Source organism: Amblyomma mixtum, chromosome 4, assembly GCF_055824585.1.
Source record: "Amblyomma mixtum isolate Tamu chromosome 4, ASM5582458v1, whole genome shotgun sequence".
Taxonomy (NCBI): Eukaryota; Metazoa; Arthropoda; class Arachnida; order Ixodida; family Ixodidae; genus Amblyomma; species Amblyomma mixtum.
Window position 1 is genome coordinate 132,007,051 of NC_143015.1, and position 20,485 is coordinate 132,027,535.

Below are 20,485 nucleotides of genomic sequence, written 5' to 3' on the forward strand. Positions count from 1 at the left end.
TTAAAAAAAAGAAATCTGAAGTCACATTTTTTGGGATTATGTTTCTAAAAGCATTTAAAGTGCAACTTGAGCCCTGATACAGAAAACCAAGAAACCAAAGGTCATTTGCTGAGGCAGTTTCCCTTCATTTACTTCAAAATTTCTCAGACCCTGCCCTTGCGTTCAGGGTTCGCTTTACGAACTCATCTCTCACATCGAGGAGAGACACACATTTGTTCCCAGATTTCAAGGTGAGTAGAATCGAAACGCACTTTATATTAGTGACGTACAGCATACGTGAATCGTGCTCAATGGGGCGTGTACCAGATACCGCTGGTCTCCCGATGCTGCATGAACAGTACTGGCCTTCTGCACGTAGTTTTAAAGTATGCGCACCTCTCACGTGACTCATCTGATAAAAATTGCCACTATTGTGCTTGCGGCTCGCTAAAACTCCCTAAAAAGGGCAGCGAGTGCCACGCATTTTCGCAAATCCAATATTTCGCATTTGGGATACGTTAACCCCTGACAAGCTTTTTATGCAAGATATGCTTATGTGTTCAGGTTGGATCTTCGGTCATGGTGTCATTCGCGGAAGCCAAGGCAGGGGAGTTAGTTTGCGCAATCAAATTTAACCGTGCGTACAGGGTCACTAAGTGAAACATGATTTAAATTATCTTCTTTGTGAATATTGATTCTGATGCTGTTTTTGAGGTTGCTTTGTCTTTTCAGGAGCAAGAAATGCACTTTTTGCGAAGAAATTAGGGGTTAGCGTTAGAGGGTTAGCGTTGTATTATTGGAGGTAGCTGCTTTCAGACATATCGAAGAAAAGATAGCCAGGCATAGCGGATAAAAGAGTGAAATAAAAATTGGCAGAGGCTCAGCTTGGTTAAGCCCGGAATTAGCTTAATGGGCTTTTGAGGTGTCCACTAAGCCACAGAGTTGGTAAGGCGCCTTTCCTTTCCTCCAAATCAACGCTGTCTACAACGCTGTCTATGTCGGAGCGGATCAATGAACGCCGGAATTAGCTTAAAGTGTTATTGAGGTGTCCACTAAACCACAGAGTTGATAAGACGCCTTTCCTTTCCTCGAAATGAACGCAGTCCCCCCTCTTACTGCCTGGGATCTGCGGCGCTCCGTGGCTACCGCTGGAGGAGGAGGAGGAAAACTTTTATTCCTATTTACAGTGAAAGGTCGATGGGGCGAGCCTGAAGGGCCCGCCCCTTACAAACACTAGGAGGGATCCCTAGTCCGGGATACCTGTAGCTTCCGCAGCGCCCCGGGCTCTAGCTACCAATGCCTGTTGGGCATGGAGTTCGGAGCAGCCGCGCAGGGCAGCTTCCCAGTCCTCTCGAGTGGGGTGGAGGTGGGGTGGGTAGGCAGGATTGGAAGGGCATGCCCACACCATGTGGTAGGTGTCCGAAAACTCCTCCTCACAGTGTGGGCACGCGCCCGAGAAAGAAGAATTGAAGTGCTTAAGTACTGCCGGGCACAGTACATTATTGGTATAGAGGCGGAGAAGCCAGCGCTCCTCCACCCTGGTGAGGCCTTTACAGGGAGGGGGATAGAGACCATGAAAATTTTGATAAAGAGAGGTGATCTGTTTAAAGGTGATGGCCGGATTGAAATTGAATTCCGGATCAGGCTGCGGATGAGGCGACGCCCGGTGAGTAAGCGCGCGGGCGGCAGCGTCGGCTGCCTCGTTCCCCTCAAGACCCGCATGAGCCGGAGCCCACACGATGGTACGATGGGTCGGAAACCCTGTGTATTCGCATGCGTGGAGAATTTTGAAAGCACGGTCTGGAATATACCCTTGCTCAATATTGCGGCAGGCGCCCCTGGAGTCCGTAATAATGACTCGGGACTCTGGATCTGCGGCGGCCAGTGCAATGGCGATCTCTTCCGCAAATGTAATGTTTGGGGCACGGAAAGTAAGGCCCTGAACTGTAGTGTTTTGGTGGATGACGGCCGCCGTTTACCAGCCCCCATGGTGTGGGCCGGCCGCATCCACATAGAAGACACCTGGCTTATGGCCATATTGTTGAGAAATAGCCTCCGCCCGCGCGAGACGGCGACCATCATGGGTGTCTGCAGTCATGTTCTTCGGAAGGGGTCGCACCTGGAGTGCAAAGCGCCAGGCTTCAGGGGTGCGGACCCGTTCTTCTGTATGTGTTGCGTAGGATATGTGTAAGCGGGTCAGAAGGCGGCTCCCCGCAGGTGTTTTGCTTAGGCGCAAGTATTGATTGTTAAGATGAGCTTCTCGTAACTCCCCAAAGGTATTGGTCATCCCCAGACCGAGGAGACGCTTGTTGGACGTCGTTATGGGGAGGTCGAGCGCTCTCTTATAAATCTTGCGGAGAACTACTTCTAAGGCATTCTCATCGCATTTGCGTAGGTGGAGGTAGGGAGCCGAATATAAAATCCGGCTGGTCACGAATGCATTGGCCAGCCGCAGGGCATCTTTGCATCGGAGTCCCCCCCTTTTATTGGACACCCGGCGGAGCATGCGACCCACCTGGTCCCCCCACCTTACGTAGCTTGTTTAGGTTAGTGTCTATCTTGCGCCTATGATGAATGAAAAGCCCCAGTACCCGGATCTCCTCGTGTTCAGGTATCGGTCCGCTAAGTAGGGAAAGGGCAATTTTTGTTGTGCACTTTGAGTTGGGGCGTATGTGCACAAATTCAAATTTGCTCGGGGAGCATTCAACACCACAGCGACGAGCGTATTCGTCCACAATAGCTGCCGCTTGTTGCAGGTTGGTCTCGATGTCTCCAACCGATTGTTGTGTTGCCCAGAGGGTGATGTCGTCCGCATACAGAGCGTGGTGCACACCGGCGACCTCTGCCAGCTGGGTAGGGAGCTTCATCATGGCCAGATTAAATAGTAATGGCGAGAGGACAGCTCCCTGTGGGGTCCCTCGTGTGCCAAGTTGATATGGGCCATATTCTGTGTCTTGCAGCCGGATATAGGATTGGCGATCTGTAAGGAATTGTTTGATATAATTGAAAGTATTGCGCCCACAGTCTGTTTGCGACAAGTGGGATAGGATGATCTCGTGGGTCACATTGTCGAAAGCCCCCCGCAGGTCAAGTGCGGCGACTACTTTATCATTGCTGGGGTGCTCGACGGGGTCGAGAATCTCCTTGTGAAGTTGCAACAGGACATCTTGTGCGGACCGGTGTGGGCGGAAACCGTACATGGTGTCTGCGAAAATGTTTTGCTGTTCCAGGAAAGCCGACAATCTGTCGCGGACCATAGTCTCCATCAGCTTCCCCACACACGAAGTGAGGGAGATGGGCCGGAGGGTGTCGGTGTTAATGGCTTTACCTGGCTTGGGAATGAAAGTTACTAGTGCCGTTTTGCAATCTATGGGGAGTGGTGTGCCTCCAATCCAGATAGTGTTCAAGTAATCGAGGAGAGTTTCGTAGGCGGGATCTGGGAGGTTGGCAATAAGCTTTACCGTCACCTTGTCCCGGCCTGGTGCTGTACCTGGCTTCATTTTAGCCAGGGCCGCTTTTAGGTCATGGAGCTGGAACAGTTGATCCAAATCCGCGTTCTCGGAACCTGCATACGAGTACGCCTGACCACGGGGATCCTGGTGTATACTCAAATATTTGTCGCGGAGCGCATCGGCCAGTTTGGCCGTGTCTCCAGTGAAGTTATGTATAGCCCTTTGAAGCTGTTTTTGTGTCTCAGTACGGGTTTGTGCCGGATCAATAAGGGCGCGGAAGAGGCGCCACGTACTCCGACTCGACATTTGCCGAGCTGCAGTGTTGCATCGGTGCACCCAATTGGAGTCGGCGAGTTGGGCCGCGTATATTGCCGCCTGTTGGGTGATATCCGCGATGCGAATTTTGAGTTTCCGATTGTGTTTTTGACGACGCCAGCGGCGGACTAGGCTGTGTCGTGCCTCCCAGAGGTGGAGGAGGCGGTTATCCACCGCCGGGCTCGCCTCTGAGAGTTGAACATTTTGCTCGACTGATTTCAAATGGGATACTAGGTGTTGGGACCACGCTGAGTATCCTTGGTCCATTATCGGTTTAGGATTGGTGTAGCTGCTCCTAAATTTGGTCCAGTCGGGTAGTTTTGCATTGGCCTGTGGTCTTGTGAGTGGCTTGGTATGGATTGTAGTGGTAATTATGCAATGGTCGCTACCGAGGGATTCCTCGGTGGTCCTCCAATCTGCATAGCGAATATTTTTCGTAAAGGTGAGGTCCGGACACGTATCGCGTGTAACGGAGTTACCTATACGAGTGGGTTGCGCGGGATCCGTGTGAAGAGTAAGGCCCAGTGTGGAAACAAGCTCCGCCAACTTGCGTCCGCGTTTCTCTTCACGTGTGTACCCCCATAAGGTGCTGGGAGCATTAAAGTCCCCAACGATTATGAGGGGATCCCGATTCGCGACCTTCAAAGCCCGGCTGAAGATATCTGCGAATGTAACATTTGGTAGCTTTGGGGGACAGTAAATGTTGAGTATGTGCAATGGGGGATCCTGTTTGCGTAGCGGAAGGTCGTCACCATTACATAGGAGAAATTAGCGCTAAGATGCAGGTCAACCTGGGAGGCCGTGTAATTTTTGTGTACGCAGAGGCAGCTCTGCGCATCCTGCTGGTACACCGTGTAACTGGCAATGGTGGCGCCATTTCCTGGCTCCTGAAGGGCCACCACAGCAGGTAATTCTGGGAAAGTTGTAAGGAAAAGGCGTAGATCGGCTCGCTTTGTGCGTGCCTTGAATCCGCGACAGTTCCACTGTACAATTTGAATAGGGATCGAATTGCTTCGCGGATGCTTCCTATTTCTAGGGGCGCCCGCCATGATCAAGGGTAGAGTTGTGAGTTTGGAGAGTGGAGGCTTGAGAGCCAGTGGCTCCAAAGAGAGGAGCGTTCTCTATACTGTGGATGGCACAGGGGACCTCTTCTTCTTCTCCGGCGATTCGACGCCTAGACGCTTTGAGCTGCCGGCCTGCGAAGGTTTTCAGCGGGCCAGCGCGCTTGGGAGCGCGGGTGAGTTGAGCGAACTGAGCGGTTATGAGGTTTGGGATAGATGCCGCAAGGTGGCTAATTTTGTTGAGTGCCGCCGTAAGTGTGGCATTGATTTGCGTTTCCAATGCGGATATTCTGTTGTTAACTTGAGTTTCGAGCGCGCTCACTCTCGCCTCGAGTGCCGTGAAGGCATGCGCAGCCTGTCCTGAAGGGGTTGCGTCGCTTTCCATTGCCTCTGCTGCGGGTGAGGCAGAGGTGGGGTTGGGGGAATTTTGGCGGGCCTCCGCTATTGCGAGGCGCTTTTGAAAATTTGCAACCTGCTCGCGGAGAGCAGATATTTCTTTTTGTTCGGCAGAGATTGGCCGTGGTTGGGATTGGGAAGGGGGAGGGAAGGGAGAAGCTGCCCTGCTCGCGCCGGTCACCTGGGAGTGTTGCTTGACAACGTTTGCCCACGTCTTGGAGCCGCCGTTCTGGGGAGGTCCGAGCTGCTTCGCTGCACCGGCTTGAGGCGGCGGTGGCGCAGCTGGAGGTTTCCCCTGGCTCCCGGTAGAGGAATTCACAGGCTGGTCCATGGCTTGGTCGGCAGCCTTGACCTTCAGCTTGTCCGGGCGACGCTTGCCACGCTTGCGTCGGTTCCGCTCCGATTTACGCCCGCGCTCGGCATGCGGGGGCTGGATAGCGCGATATTTAGCCGTACACGCAGGGCCTCCCGTGGCATGGGCCCCGCCGCACACTGAACACTTTGGGTTGCACTGGTGAGGGACCCGCACCCCCTCAACGATTAGAGCCTGCTGTCCGCACAGGCCACACCGGTCCAGCTTCTGGCCGGGGCAGGCGTCCACGCGGTGGCCGACCACACCGCAATGTCGGCAGGCTGGAATGGTTCGCTGGTAAGGCCTAACTTGTACAAGCTCCGAGTCGTAGTGCACGAAACGTGGCTTCTCTGTTCCCGCGGAAGTCAGTCTCGCTTTGTTGGATGTCCCAAATTTTCGCACTTCCACGATGGTGCCGTAGCGCCATTGGAGCCTAGTACTGAGCGAGTCCGTAGTTTCAGAGTTACGGACGGTAATGACGCCGTAGCAGACGTCCTTGCCGTCTTGGCGCAGGTGCATCACAAGGGGGACCCTCCCGTCGGGTCCATTAAGTTCAAATTCACCGATGATACGGTCGGCTAGCTCAGGTTTCGCAGTCTGAACAATAATGAGGTTTTGTTCTCTTACCGGTATTATGGTAAGGTCTGTTGCGGGTTGCGTGCCCAGGAGAGCCGTGAACTCCCGGCCGTAGCCGGTCCCCTGGAAAGTCTCGTACAACGAGACGCGGGTCCGGGGCTTGATGACGACGACGTAGTCGTCTGGAGCAGGCTTGGGAATAACAGGCGGTTTCCACTTCGTGAGCAGTCGCCGACTGCGGCCCGCCGCGCGCGGGGCGGGTGACTGCTGGTTTCCGGCGGGCCGCGTCTACGGACGCCGGATCTAAGGCTTGGTCTTGCGCTCGGCGCAGCACTGCGGCGTTCAACGCTGCGCTGCGAAATCTTCCAGGGTAACCGTTGCCGAAACTGGGCCTTCGGTTGCCGCTGGGTTAACCGTTGTCCAGTGCATGTTTTTGGGGTCGTAGCCTCGGCAGGAGATTTGCGCAGCAGCCATACTGGCGTCAGTGGCCAGAGGCCCCGATGTGCCGGGTACCGGTTCGGCCGTTAGGCCTAGCCGCGCCACCGGCCCGATCGGGCCATGTGTTGCCCGAAAAAGGGGTTTAACCGGACCAACCTTGGAAAAACTGGTGTCCAGATGTTCCCGACAGCTTTCGGTGCACGTTGGGGATGATCTTGCTAGGGTAAGGCGGAAACTTCCGCTGCTCCGGCTGAAAATCGCCGGAGCCGACGAGCAGCACGTCTGACTCCCCGTGCGAACGCGCGCGTCTCACGCTACCGCTGGGCCGCGCCGACGAACCGACTTGGTAGCTCAGATTTCACCTCGGTATGACGTCACAGACGCGAGCGCCTCCACACGTCATCGAACTGGAGGCCGTCTAAATGTCAAACGTGACTACCGCCGGGACCACGGTGAAGGCTCAAAACCTAGCGTAGTATTGCTTTCGCAATAATATAGCAATTTTCCGTCATCACTTTGTAAGAATAAGAAAGCGACAGTACGTGAGAGAGAGAACGTCTCGTGCACAGTTACCGCTGATGAAACACTTGTTACGTGCTTCTGTTTTACGGTGAAACGGCCTTTCCCTCCACAGGAGAGAGCATCGTGATCTGCGCGGGTGGTTTCAACCGTCCCGAGCCCTTCGGTTGGGTGGCCCTGCAGTCTTGCTTCGGCCATCACTTCGTGGTCCAGATGAGGAAGTACCAGCACGGATTGCCGCCCATGGAGCATCGCTTCTTTGCCGCTGTACAGCTGGTCGGCCCACGGAGGGAGGCTCTGAAGTTCGTCTGCCGCTTCGAGCTCAGAAACCGGCACCAGCGCCTAGCGTTGGACGCCGTGGCCCGCAGTGTCCACGACAGCATTGCCCCGACGCAAAACGGCAATGGAATCACCCTCGAAATGGACACCGTCAAAATGTTCGCTGACGGCAGCAACTTGAACATCGGCGTGAGCATCTACATTGCTTTCGGCTCGCGCCAGAGGGCTTCGTGACAGCCTCTGGGTGCTTTACAAGAGAAGGTCAAGAGAAGGTCAAGAGAAGTTTGGTCGCCCAGTGTGATTGTTCTGTTTTGTTCGTTTTTGTCTATATATTTAAACCTGTGAGGACAAAAATCTTTAGTTGCGAGGAAGCGCTGTGGCCCCTTTTGTGTCCTTGTTTGCTAGAGTTTGATATATTATACAACGTACGAGAAAAAAAGATCAAATTGTGCTGGTCACTGTTTTCTGCTTACAATTGTGTACTGAGTAAGGAGCCATTGAAACGATGTAGGTTTCTGTAGTGGAACTAGGAATGAGAGGAAATAAATAAGAAAGGACGTTAAAGCACTAAGAACCGAAATACTACCGCTAAAAGCGCAGGACGAAGACCTGAAAGCTGAAAATCAGGGCCTAGAGTAGAGGACGGAAGAACTAAGAAAGGATAAAAGAAGAGATAAATTAGAAACCAAATGTGCGCCTAAAGATCTAGTGTATAGCAGCGGCTGTCAAATTGAGAGGGGAAGTTGTGGGAGAGGCGGTTGCTGGTTGCGATATAGACATCTAGACATACTGGACATACTAAAATTATCTACATTATCTAACATTATCACAGTAATATTCTAAACTAATCAACACCGCAAAATAAATAAGTTAATTAAAAATCCCCTGTGCCCCTTGGTTAGTGTGGCTGTTGGCTCCTCTCATATTTATAACGAGCCCCTCATTCCCCTTACCTTGTTTGCTTAATTAGACATACAGCTTAGACATACTAACATTATCGTTAAGGTTGTGGAGCGCGGAAAGCGACGAAGAGGAAGATTGATATCACCGAAATGGGCCACTAAGGAACAGGGCTATAGGCAGAACCCTGCACCGAGGTTAAGCGTTGGTCGTCAGCTGGAAGTCATACCACCATAATTCAAAACCACACGAACATTGTCTTCGATGAGATTACTCATTGTACTATTTACTCAAGCCTCATCCCATTCCACGACTATCTTAAGAACTGGCTCTAAAGAACGCGGCACATTACGCGAGCGCCTATTATTTTCGGGCTTGACATCAGACATTATAAGGCCTATTAAACCCATCTAACGGCTGCAATCATCAGCTCTGCTGTGCTTACACTAAAGCTAGCCATTCTACAGCACTCGCATGGAATGAGCTGTAGCGAGCGGGACGCTCTTCATTTTGGGTCCGGTTCACTCGCAGAGTACATGCTACTCTAGATATTCGGACGATAGGGAGCGACACTCAATCTCTCGCGCACTTCGAAATGAATAGATCTCAGACTGCATTATCTTCTCAGGTTAGAGCACATCGCACATTGGATGTTTGACACTGGAGGCGGTGACCGATGAGATGCGGGCCGAGTTACCGTTTGGACCCCTGTAATCAGCCAGGTAATCAAGACACCTTTAGCATACCGTGTACCGTGTTACCCTTACTTATACCGGAGTACTGGGAGCCTGCGCGCAGCCCATGCCCACGCGTAAATTGCCTTGACGGCGCCAGATGGCGCTACATACGCGGAAGCTGTTCTCGCGCCGCAGTGTCGGAACCAATCACAGTAATCGCGTTCCCGGTACTCTGGTAACGGTTGCGGTAACGCGGTACACAGTATGCCAAAGGTGCTCAAAAAACTTTAGCAGACGACTTTAGCATACCGTGGGGGTGACTGACGTGCTCTCTTGGGGTGCCCAGTCCCACCTTTTGCCAAAAAACAGTGGACTACTACGACCTCCAAATTATTTAGCCAATATGAATTACTTCGGTCATCTCGGCGCCACTCGAGCCATTACCTGGACTACGCTGTTTCCACCGTATCAACTGACACGCTGGCCTCATGGCGTGCGGTTTCCAGCTGTATTCACGTGCTTCGTGTGTTTTCAATGTTTCAACGGTGGTGTAATAGAAGTAGCGATAGTGAAATAGTCTTTACGGCATGGTGATGAGAAGGATGACCTTTTTCAGTGCATTTTATTGCGCAAGAGCCCATTGGGGTTTAAATAAGACTCAACGCAGAAACAAAACTATGATTTTTTGCATAATATGCTTGGTAGCACTTTCGCGGAATGCGGAGTGACAGCTCGTGGCCGCGATGTGGTGCGGAAGGTCGTTCCGGTCGGTTTGCGTCCTTGGTAAGAATTACGTCGAAAGGGTAGTTGTCGGATGCGGTAAGAAATGCGTAAAGTAGCTGCGCAGATGTACGGTCCAGAAACTCTAAATGCGACGTCGAAATGAAATCTGCCGCAGATAAGATTAAGATTCTAAGGATGAAATGATGAAATGTTGACTTTCCGTGGACAACAAGAATCTATGAATCTAGAGGCTTTGTTTTGAAGCTTCTCGAGATTATTAGCAAGATGCAATTAATATAAAAGGGAACAAAAGTTTACAACTGGTAGCGAGGTTCTGGAAGTGTTAGGGACATACGTCTGCTTAGGGCAGCTAGCCACTGCAAACACGGATCGCGATAGTTTGGAGGGGAAACTAACACGTGTGAAGGGGAACGCAGGAAAAGAGAGAAAGGGGAGACAGGAAAGGAGATCATTTTCACGTTCCCGTAGGCCATTACTGACAGGGTACACAGGGCACACACTGAAAGTTTGCAACCTTGAACTGATTCCTGATTCCTTCAAGAACTTGGAAAGCGCCTTCAAAGCTGTCGTCTGCGATGAGGGTTTAGTCCAAGGATCCAGAATCCTGGCTTCAGTAAAGGCGCTGTGATCTAAGCAGCGGAAAGAGCTGCGGCCATAACACACGCCAAAAAGGGGGCAGTCACAAAATAGGTGCTCAATTGTATCGTCGCATCCGCAGTTCTCACACGCAAGTGCTTCGAGCTACCATTGGGATTAAGTGTGAGTAGACATTTGTATGCGTCACTCCAATCCACAGGCGAGACAACAGCGTATCATTGCAGCGGAAAAGGCCGGGAGATGAAGCGAGGGGTCGAGGCGGTGCAGTCGCCATGCCGAGTTTCCAAGGGTAGACCATGGCGCTAAAATCCTATTTCGGCCAAGCGCTCTAAGTTGCTTTGCTGCATCTCCTCCTGGCAGTATCCTCCTGGCAATTCTGACACAGCCTTGCGCCGATCGAGCTACAGCTTCAGCAATGCGACCGTGTCCTGGTAGCCACTGGAAGATGATATTATTACCCTCTTCCTGTGCCTGACGTGGAAGGTGTATTATCTCCGCTGCAGGTTGTTCGTGATCGCCATTGCGTAAACTGGATTTGAGATATTGTAGGGCAAGTTTTCAATCTCGGAACAGTGCCTGTTTGTGGGGTGTTCATGCACCGATGTACTGTACAGCCGCACGGAGAGCGGGGAGGTTGATGCGTAATTAGCTGGTGAATACTGGTCTATCTCGCAGGAATAACCAGGTCACAAGCTCAACTAGTAGATGAGACTGAGCCATCTGTATATACATGCGTGCGGTCATATATTCAGCGAGGAGTAGGCAGGGTGCCAGTTGTCTAAGGGCCGGCGTCGATACCCTCCGCTTTTTCCTATACGAAATTACTTCAGAGAAAGTCCTTGCAGAGATTGACTTGTACTTTTCGAGACCTTCTTTGCATTGCATATCGAACTGTTTTTTTTTTTCTAGTGACAATGTTCTCGTGTTCTTTTGTTTTGCTGGTCGGTGAGAATTCCTACTATAGGGAATGTATAACGAGCCTATACGCGGATAATTTTCATAGGCACCTTTCGCGGCACCCAAAGGGAGACCCTGTAGCAAAACCCCCCTGTTCCACTGGCTTTGTCATTGCCACACCGATGCACTGTCACGAGGTCACTAACGATCGCAATCAGAAGGAGAACACCTCTGCTCCTTTCAGTTATGCTCGGCTTACTTAAGCTCAGTTTACTTATCTCCGGACTTGTACCTAGGGCCGCCATTGTATGCGCTACAAAAAAATAAAAGAACTGATATGGTGCTGTGTCTAAGTTATTCAAGAAACAGACGTGACCGCGGTTATGATTTTTGAGGCGCTCTGAACTGAGCTTTTTGTTTTATCTGTTACGCAAATTTCTGCTTGTCTTTAATTCTGAGACCGCAAGTGTCATATTTGTAAAATATTTGGGCAATTGCTTTCTGTGGTTAATGATTGCTTAAGCCTCCATCAACCAGGAATTCAGATTTACCATTTTTTCAGCCAAAAACTGAAAGGCAGGAAACGGGAATTCAGTTGCGTCGTTCTTTCATCGCGGTTCTACCCTTTATTTCTTTTAAAACACGAAGTGGACTGGAACTATAGGAATGGTCCGTAAAGGTAATGTATGAATCACCCACGGCTTCCTTTCTTTCCGTAAAGAAAACTTTAGCGACCGCAGCCATGAGCGTCAGGATATCTTAAGGCGTGCGTAGGAATTTGAGCCCACATGAATACTTTTTTAACTACAGTCGGAGAAAACTGTGGGCTCTCCGTGAACCGCATACTGTTTCTGAGTACTGCTGAGCTGACAAGTGATCCTGAGTTGTCAATAAAACATGTCTATAGTGTTCGAATGGCGAGGTTCTTGGACTCTATCTGACATCACTCGTGGGCGTGTTCTCATTAAAGCACGGAACCTTCCAAAACACCGTTAGAGGCTTCGGTGCTGACGTCACGTCCGGCTATATTGGGCAGCGCATGGTGTTTGATGAGGAATGGAGAACGTCAGTCCAAAGCTCCCCTCCTGACAGTTCAATGGGCTTTGGATTTGGAGATATGCTCTCGGCAGAGGAAATAAATTGCTAGAATGAAATACAGCTCAGTAAGGCATGTTGCCGGGCTAGTTGGTTTAGAATCTTGAAACTTGGAATAAAATCTCCTTGACGCAAATAATTTCACATAGAGATAATTTCCGTTGACAACTCGTCTCTTTTGTCTATCTGAAAGTATTTGCGCCAAAGGGGTTTTATTCCTAGCGTTAAAAATGAAATTGGATAAACACTCTCTCTTGAAGGTAAATTTTCAGGGTATTTACCAAGAGGCTACGTTAATTCCCGAAGCAAGTCTCTGTAATGAAAGCCATAGAGTGGGTAAAGCGCAAGCGGAACCTGCTGAAAAAAAAGCTGTACGATCCAATAAACTCATACAATAAGTCATATAAATATCATACAATTATCATTCAATTCAGACGAGATTATGATACAAATGTCATTCATTTCTGGGAAATCATGCATTTGTCATACAAATGTCATACAATATTGGACAAATTGTATGACATTTGTATCACGAAACCTGTGTGAGGTTATTGCATCACACAGTTTTTATTCAGCTCGACTGCTTAATATCAATAAACTGTTTATGTAACTGATCGCATACATGTTTCAATAAAGAACCTCTACCAATTTCGGAAATAACTGAGTATTTTATTCTGCGTTGTTTGTTGTTATTATTTGTGTACATTACTAGTTTTAATTCATTATTACGTGTATTTTGTTCAAATTCCTGTCCCATATTTTTATGCTTGTATCCCCCCCCCCATGTAATACCCTCGCACGAGGGCCCTTAGGGGTATTGTAAATAAATAAATAAATAAACTCCTCAGGTTCTTCGTTCTGGTTAGTCTGCAATACTACTCGTGTTTAGAGAGTGGTAGCGCGGACATACCGCGCAATGACGTTTTCTGCTTATCACTAAAATGGCAAACGCCTCAAGAAGTTGCAGCTTCTAGTAGGAGCCCCACTCATAGCGAGCGACAATCTTGAAAATAATTCAGTGTTTTCTCTCGTAAGAACACAGCACCGTAATGACGGAAGAATGATCAGAAACAGCAATTTGCAATTCAAAATAAAAATAAACGCTTTGCGTGCGGAAAACGTGAAGCCTGAGTAACTGATATGTCGGTTATCATGCACGTATGATTCAGATAATTGCATTTAGATATAGGAGATGAGCTGATATCAGTGTCTCCCTTGGGCTCGTTTTGGAAAACTCTGCTTGCGGAGTGGTTTTTATTACATCCGTGCTATTTTATTCTGTACTTCTGACACCTGTATGACAATATTTAACCATACATATCGCCCAGGGGGACACAAATGTCGGTCTTAGACGGTGACCAGTGTATTACCTGATGCACCTGTTGTTGCTACATGTATCGACACTTCGCAAGCAGCACTTCTTTGTAGGGATGTAGGCGGGCGGCTATGCTTTGTAAAAGCTGATGCGGTGGAAAATGGCCAGACAGGGCTGTCAGTGAGCTGTTATTGATAAGGCATGAGGTTTAAATATAAGGTTTCCTTGATGAGGTTTCAAATTTCAAAACTTTCTGTTTTGAAGCACTAGCAAATGAATGATAAACTTGAAATAAAGAACCATATGTGCAAGAAAGCAATTCAGCAGGGAAGGGTACGGAATAGACGGGCTCATTATGACATACATACTTGTGTTGTATGTGCTTATGTATGTGCAATAAAGGAGAAAAAAAGTTCATTGCTAGTCAGTGCCTTCCTTGCCGTCCTTCATCTGTACTGGTCTGGTTAGTGCACTTTTGTTATGAATACCGAGCGGCCCATTTGAACAGGTCTACATTTGAACTTACCAAACCGTATTCTTGGAAACCGTATTCCGGGATGTGAAAAGGAAAAACGTAATTATGAGAGGAGGAAAGGTGCAGTGACTGTCTCATTCCAAAGAAACTTTTAAAACTCCTTGCGGAAAGGACTGAAGGAGGGAGTAAACATATGTTGAGCGAAAGAGGCCTGGCAGTGGAGGTTTCTGGATTAATACCCACTGCCTGATGTTCTTTAACGTGCTCTGATGTAACACTGTGGACATGCATTTTTTTTTTCTATTTCATCTCTAGGAAAAGACGACCGAAGCGGCTGGTCATCCAACATTTTCGATCTCTGGAGCTGAACCTCAGCCACTGAGCCACTCTGTCATTTGGTTGGTGAGGACGAGAAAGAAGAAGAGTATGGCGCTGACTGCTCACGTGTGACAGTGAACAAAAAAATTGTGAAGAAGAAGTTGACGGTTTGCGCCATTGGGATTCGTTAGGAGAACAAGCACCACCTCTGGTTCAACACTGGGCAGCGGCACTAAAGTGTGAAGCAACACAGAAGAACAACAACAAGGACGCGACGGAAGAAGTTGTACGCCACCTCCGTACCCTCCTAGGCCTGGTGTTGTATCCTAAAAGCGGCATCGTAAGCGTAAGTACCATGCTTGTGCAGGGAAGGAAAAGCTTCGCTGACACTCGAGCTTTTTATATATGCAAACACCCGATCGAGGCAGTCTCGTATTCATTCATTGCTGCTTTTTATGTTTTAAGCATGAAGTGCTTTTAGCTCCCGTTGTCGGCAGTGTGGTGTCGTCACGCCGAGACCGAGAGCCAACATCCGCGCAATGAATTCCACTCATCCGGGCACTGAAACGAGAACATCCAGGCACCGTACGAGATTTAACGAGACTCTCTTAAGTCCTCCTACAGGACCGGCATACAGGCGCCCGTAGTTTCGCGCCGAACGGGTGGTGGCGTTCGTCCCTTCCTGTACGGTGCGGTTCGGGTGTCCACCGAGATGACAGAGAATTACTGCGCCATTTTCCTTTCCTCAAAAAGCCTTGCGTTCAAAGGGCAAGGCATTGCGCTGAACGGGTGGTGGCGTTCTTCCCTTCCTGTACAGTGCGGGTGTCCACCGAGATGACAGAGAATTACTGCGCCCTTTCCTCAAAAAGCGTTGCGTTCAAAGGGCAAGGCATTACGCCGAACGGGTGGTGGCGTTCGTCCCTTCCTGTACGGTGCGGTTCGGGTGTCCACTGAGATAACAGAGAATTACTGCGCCATTTTCCTTTCCTCAAAAAGCCTTGCGTTCAAAGGGCAAGGCATTGCGCTGAACGGGTGGTGGCGTTCTTCCCTTCCTGTACAGTGCGGGTGTCCACCGAGATGACAGAGAATTACTGCGCCCTTTCCTCAAAAAGCGTTGCGTTCAAAGGGCAAGGCATCACGCCGAACGGGTGGTGGCGTTCCTCCCTTCCTGTACGGTGCGGTTCGGGTGTCCAACGAGATGACAGAGAATTACTGTGCCATTTCCTTTCCTCAAAACGCGTCGCGTTAGAAGGGCAAGGCACCGCGCCGAACGGGTGGTGGCGTTTCGTGGACTGCCTGGCAACGCTACAACACGCTGTCGCGTTCCACTCCTAAAGGGGAAGGTTAAGCTAATTAATTAGAAGTTAATTAGTATTTAGTCATTAATCAGTATTAGTCGCTAATTTGTAATTTGTCATTACTTCATCATCAAATATGTGTGAAGTAATCCAGTGGTGATGTCACCAGTGTCACATAGGCGAAGTGGTGCGGAAAACGCTTTCGCCTCTACGCAGTTTAGATACTGTTGTTGTGACTGGGAGAAGGATGAAAAGGAAATTGCCGAGCCAGCACCGCTGCCACGTGCAGATAGAGATTAACAGGTCAGAGGAAAGAGAGAAAGAAAAGAAAAGACGCGCGTCGCAAACTTTCGAACGCGCTGCATATACATTCTTGTCAGGTCTGCGTCTCGTCGTGTCCGCGTACGCTTCGTGTTATGCCCGTAAACATTTCATGCTTACTCTACTCTCGGTTACGGGAGAGGCAGAGATTTTTTTTGTGTGTGTATGTTTATGCTGAGTGAGTGAGAGGTGCGCTGGCACGAAATGTTGAAGCCCGAGTGATATGATGGAGACCTATCCAGCACACTGAAGTAGCATGCTAGGCTCATAACCAGGCAGACTTGTCCTTTATTCATTAAAGTCTCTCTCTCTCTCGCTCTGTCCTACAGATTCTTACCTCTTTGTCGGCGGCAGATTTCGATTTGGGGATCTACAAGTTATGCCGGGTAGTGTGTTTGTGGCAATCGATCTGAGCGCTTCCGTCGTCTATTCCTAACACGGCCGGTGGTGTCGCCGGTCCCGATGATGCAATGGCAAGGTACATCCCGGGCTGTGTCACGAAAGTGGCGTCACGGTCACAGGACGTGTTGAGCCAACGACCGCGCCGCATGCAGAATAATTGAGACATTTGAACCTCGCGGCATAAATAAAAGAACTGGGTGTCTAAACTACGCTTCTGCCTAGTTAAAGCTTTTAACACAGCGAGAGCCGTCACTGGTCGATGCGCTATGGGCGGCTCAATATTTCTGGCTGCAGCAAAACCGACTAAGCACGACTTTCCCCTAGCTAGCGGAGGAATGACGCTCGACTGCCGCACCATCCGTTGTACAGCAGCTGATACGTCCTCCGCGCCGGTTAAACAGGCTAACGCCCTTTGCTTTTGAAATCCCCTTGCTCTGGTTTAGTGATGGCGCTACCAAACACTCTCGAAGGTGCTGGCGGTGCAGCGCTGTCTTCGTGTTTGGCTTCTTTCTGGCTTTATTTTACTGCTTTTCTCGTAGCTGTACATCCAGTTCTCCTCTTCAAGATTGAAATGCTCTTAGTTCACTTTTTCTGCGCGCTGCGTACGACCTTGGTGACACAACAGAGGAAAACACGGAAGCGAACCTAAACAAACTATGGCGAAGCTCGTGCTACGTGCTGCGCTTCCGCCGGAACTGCGCACGCGCCAATAATAACGTCATCGTGATCCCATGGCGTGCGAAGGAGCCCGTTAATTGCCTTAGAGCCCGAGACTCGCAAGCGCGGTCACCGATGCACTTAACAAGCTAGGCGACAGCGCCGCGTGAGTTGGCGTCATTACGAAATGCAGGCAAAACCTTGAACACAGGTACTGTAGCGCCATCTATCAGGATGGGCGGTAACCAACTCTACTTTGTGTTGTTCGACGAGGCGGTCGACGGAGGCGTAGATGGCGGCGTCAAGCTCTATGGCGTCTAGCCTTGACGAATGTCCCAGCGTTCTGAGTAGAACGCGCTGGCACCGCCCGCTCTTCGGCACGTGTGGGACGCTGGTCGCGGATGTTGCCATATATAGAAAACGGCAAAGAAAAGCAGGCGCCGTGTCCCTCGCGAAGAAAAGCTGAAGGAAAGAAAAGTAGCTGACGTGGGACGCTCCCCAAGACTCGTGTGTGGATATTAGCACCTATGAGCCGTCCTACATTACCTACGCCTTTCCTGCTGTGCATTTCATGTTTACATTTACTGTCCACAACCAGATAGTCTGTTATTATTCTCTGATTTTAGTACGAAAGCACTACCTCTCTAGCAATTCTGAGCCTGTTGGGTCTCTGAAGGCTTTAACTTTTGACATTTGAGGTGAAATGATTTGGATACGGTGCGGTGTGGTTGGGGGCAATTCACATGGTACGCAATTTTAAGAGGAATTTTCTTCAAGGATCACTCAGGATTATAGGCTAGAAAGGCTAATCTTCCCACCTCGGCATTAAAGCCTAACCAAAGGACAGGAGGTACTCTGGAGACGACTCTACACTAAAACTCTCCTAGGCTAACCCTACTGTCCTAAGCCATGCGTACCCGGATATATTTAAACCGGAGTGCAGAAAATGCGGCGGCAAAACCACCGTAGACCACATCTTCTTGGACTGTCTGACAGATCCCTCACCAATATCGCTTCAGAGGCTCGAACACGCGGGCCCGCTTGCAGCTCAGCTCCGACCTGGAAACCCAAGTACAGGTCGTGACAAGAGCTCAAGAGATCACCGCAGTTTCAACTGACGGCCACCTAGCAAGAACGACTAACCCTCTTGTAACTCAAGCATAACAGCTTTGCAATCCAAAAACGCGAGAACAATACAAGCCAATATCTAGACAAGAGTCAAGCGAATTCGAAGGACAAGTTAAGTCAGTGTTCTGGGCAAACCATAACTAAATAATTATTGCCGCGACTGGGATTCGAACCCGCGGCGTGCGCGAAGAGATGTTGCCGCAGATCACGCCTTTTGTTAAATTGCAGCACAATGTCGCGCATTGCATTGCACATCGTATTCTTCACCATGTCGATCGAATATTGGCGCTTGTGCTATGTGGCGGTAGTCAGAGATAGATGTGGGCGGCATGCGCTGGCGTGCATAACGTTGTAGCAGTAATACGGCATTAGAGAAATACGCGTCAGCGTCGACAACATTGTTGCAGAAACGCGGCTCTGGAGCATAGGCCGCCGGCGTACACTGGATAAACTGGCATTGACGATGAAAAAGGATAGTGGTGTCCACCAGCAAAAAACTATGCTTTTGCACAATATTTCTTGCTTAGCAATGCTAAATCGTTTAACAGTACCTTTTGCGGGGCTAGTTGGTGTGGCATTGTGTTCACCTGATAGGCAGCGCCCGTCCTGTCCGTCTTTCTTTGTGGTTTGTGTAAAAGTTAGCACTATTTTTACTTTCCTGAACACAATGCTAAACCGCCTGTCAACCTTTTGTCTCTATTTACCTCTCTTCCACAGCGACACAATCCTGGCGCGCTCAGCGGGGTCATAGTAGTAGCCCTAAAAAACAGGGACTACCGGATAGAAGAAAACACTGGCGTTAGACATCAGCTGATTTTGTCCCCTAAAATACCACGCATTTGTAGGCGACCATCAGGTGCCAAAAAAAGAACAATGTAATAGCATGCGTGACGGCACTTCCCGATACAAGAACTTCAACTCTTTAGTAGAAAGATAAACATTCGGTTTGCTCACGCACGATTGGCTTACCACGTGTATAAGAAAGGCTTCAAATACCATTCACTACTTCTGGCCTCCATTTACTGATATCACACGTAATACATATATGATTTACATATACCACAGATATATTTACAGATGTGATATATGTAAATGCAGACCAGAAGGAGCGGGAGCTATTGGAAACCTTTCTTATACACGTGGAACTGCAATCGTGCGTGAGCAAACACGTGTTCTATCCTGTTGTCCCTGTTTTTTAGCGCTACTACTATGTCCTCTCAATCTAAACACCAACTAGCCCAGGTTTCAGTCTTATATGCCCTCAGCGCGACGTCATCCTCACCCAACTAAAAGTTGCAATCATCTTTTCAGGCGTGGTGTCAGAACTCTTCGACAGGTCACATGATGAAGAAGGTGCAAAGCGAGAAAAGCACCCTGCAGGGCGGTTCGGGGGCATCTGGACGACCATCTACGTCTCACCCGGTCCCGAACACCACGACACCACCGTCAGCGCAGAGCGTCGCCAGCAACCTCTTAAGTCTGTTCGAGTGTCCCGTGTGCCGGGACTACGCGCTACCTCCCATCTACCAGTGCGAGAACGGCCACATCACGTGCTCGTACTGCCTACTCAGGATGATTCGTTGCTCCATCTGCTAGAAGCCAGTGGGTGGGTGCTGCTTCGGTGCTTCTTCATCATCATCATCAGCCTGACTACGCCCACTGCAGGGCAAAGGCCTCTCCGATATCTCTCCAATCGACCCTGTCCTGGGCCAGCTGCGCCCCCCGTAGCCCCGCGAACTTCTTAATCTCACCCGCCCATCTAACTCCCTGCCGCCTCTTGTTACGATAGCCTTCTCTTTTGAATCCAGTTCGTTACCCTTAACGACCGTCGATTAACCTGCCTTCTCATTACATGCCCTGCACTGTAAAAAAATTTGCACCCTATACGGTGCATTTCCGTGTCGATAACTCACACCCTTGCACCCTCCCAAAAGGGTGCAAAGTATGGTCGTCGCACCCATAGCAAGGGTGGGATCGTTACAGTTGCACCCTTATTTTTTGGCTGCTGAAAGGGTGAAAAGTATGCTTCTCGCACCCTTTTTTGGACTGCTTTAAAGTTTCAGAGGTTTTTATTGCTGTGCCGCCGCGGTGGCTCAGCGGTTATGGTGCTCGGCTGCTGACCCAAAAGACGCGTGTTCGATCCCGGCCGCGGCGGCAAGAATTTCTTTGGAGGAGAAATTCTAGAGGCCCGTGTACTGTGCGATGTCAGTGCCCGTTAAAGAATCCCAGGTGGTCTAAATTTCCGGAGCCATCCACTACGCCCTCTCTCATAGCCTTACTCCCTTTGGGACGTT

The 20,485-nt window shown here is 49.8% G+C and overlaps 2 protein-coding genes across 2 annotated transcripts in view; both read left to right on the forward strand.

Annotated features, from left to right (window-relative positions):
* LOC149348243 (uncharacterized) overlaps positions 1–20,485 on the forward strand; it is a 72,646-nt gene that overhangs the window by 44,193 nt on the left and 7,968 nt on the right. The window lies entirely within an intron of this gene.
* Positions 178–8,276, forward strand: LOC149348244 (E3 ubiquitin-protein ligase sina-like). Its single transcript, XM_089588031.1, has 2 exons — positions 178–230; positions 7,204–8,276. Exon 2 carries the CDS (start codon positions 7,302–7,304, stop codon positions 7,599–7,601), a length of 300 nt encoding a protein of 99 aa, XP_089444157.1. The 5' UTR covers positions 178–230; positions 7,204–7,301; the 3' UTR covers positions 7,602–8,276.

What these genes read in the sequence shown, in the direction of transcription:
- LOC149348244 (XM_089588031.1), top strand. Translation starts at nt 7,302, where the DNA reads ATGAGGAAGTACCAGCACGGATTGCCGCCCATGGAGCATCGCTTCTTT.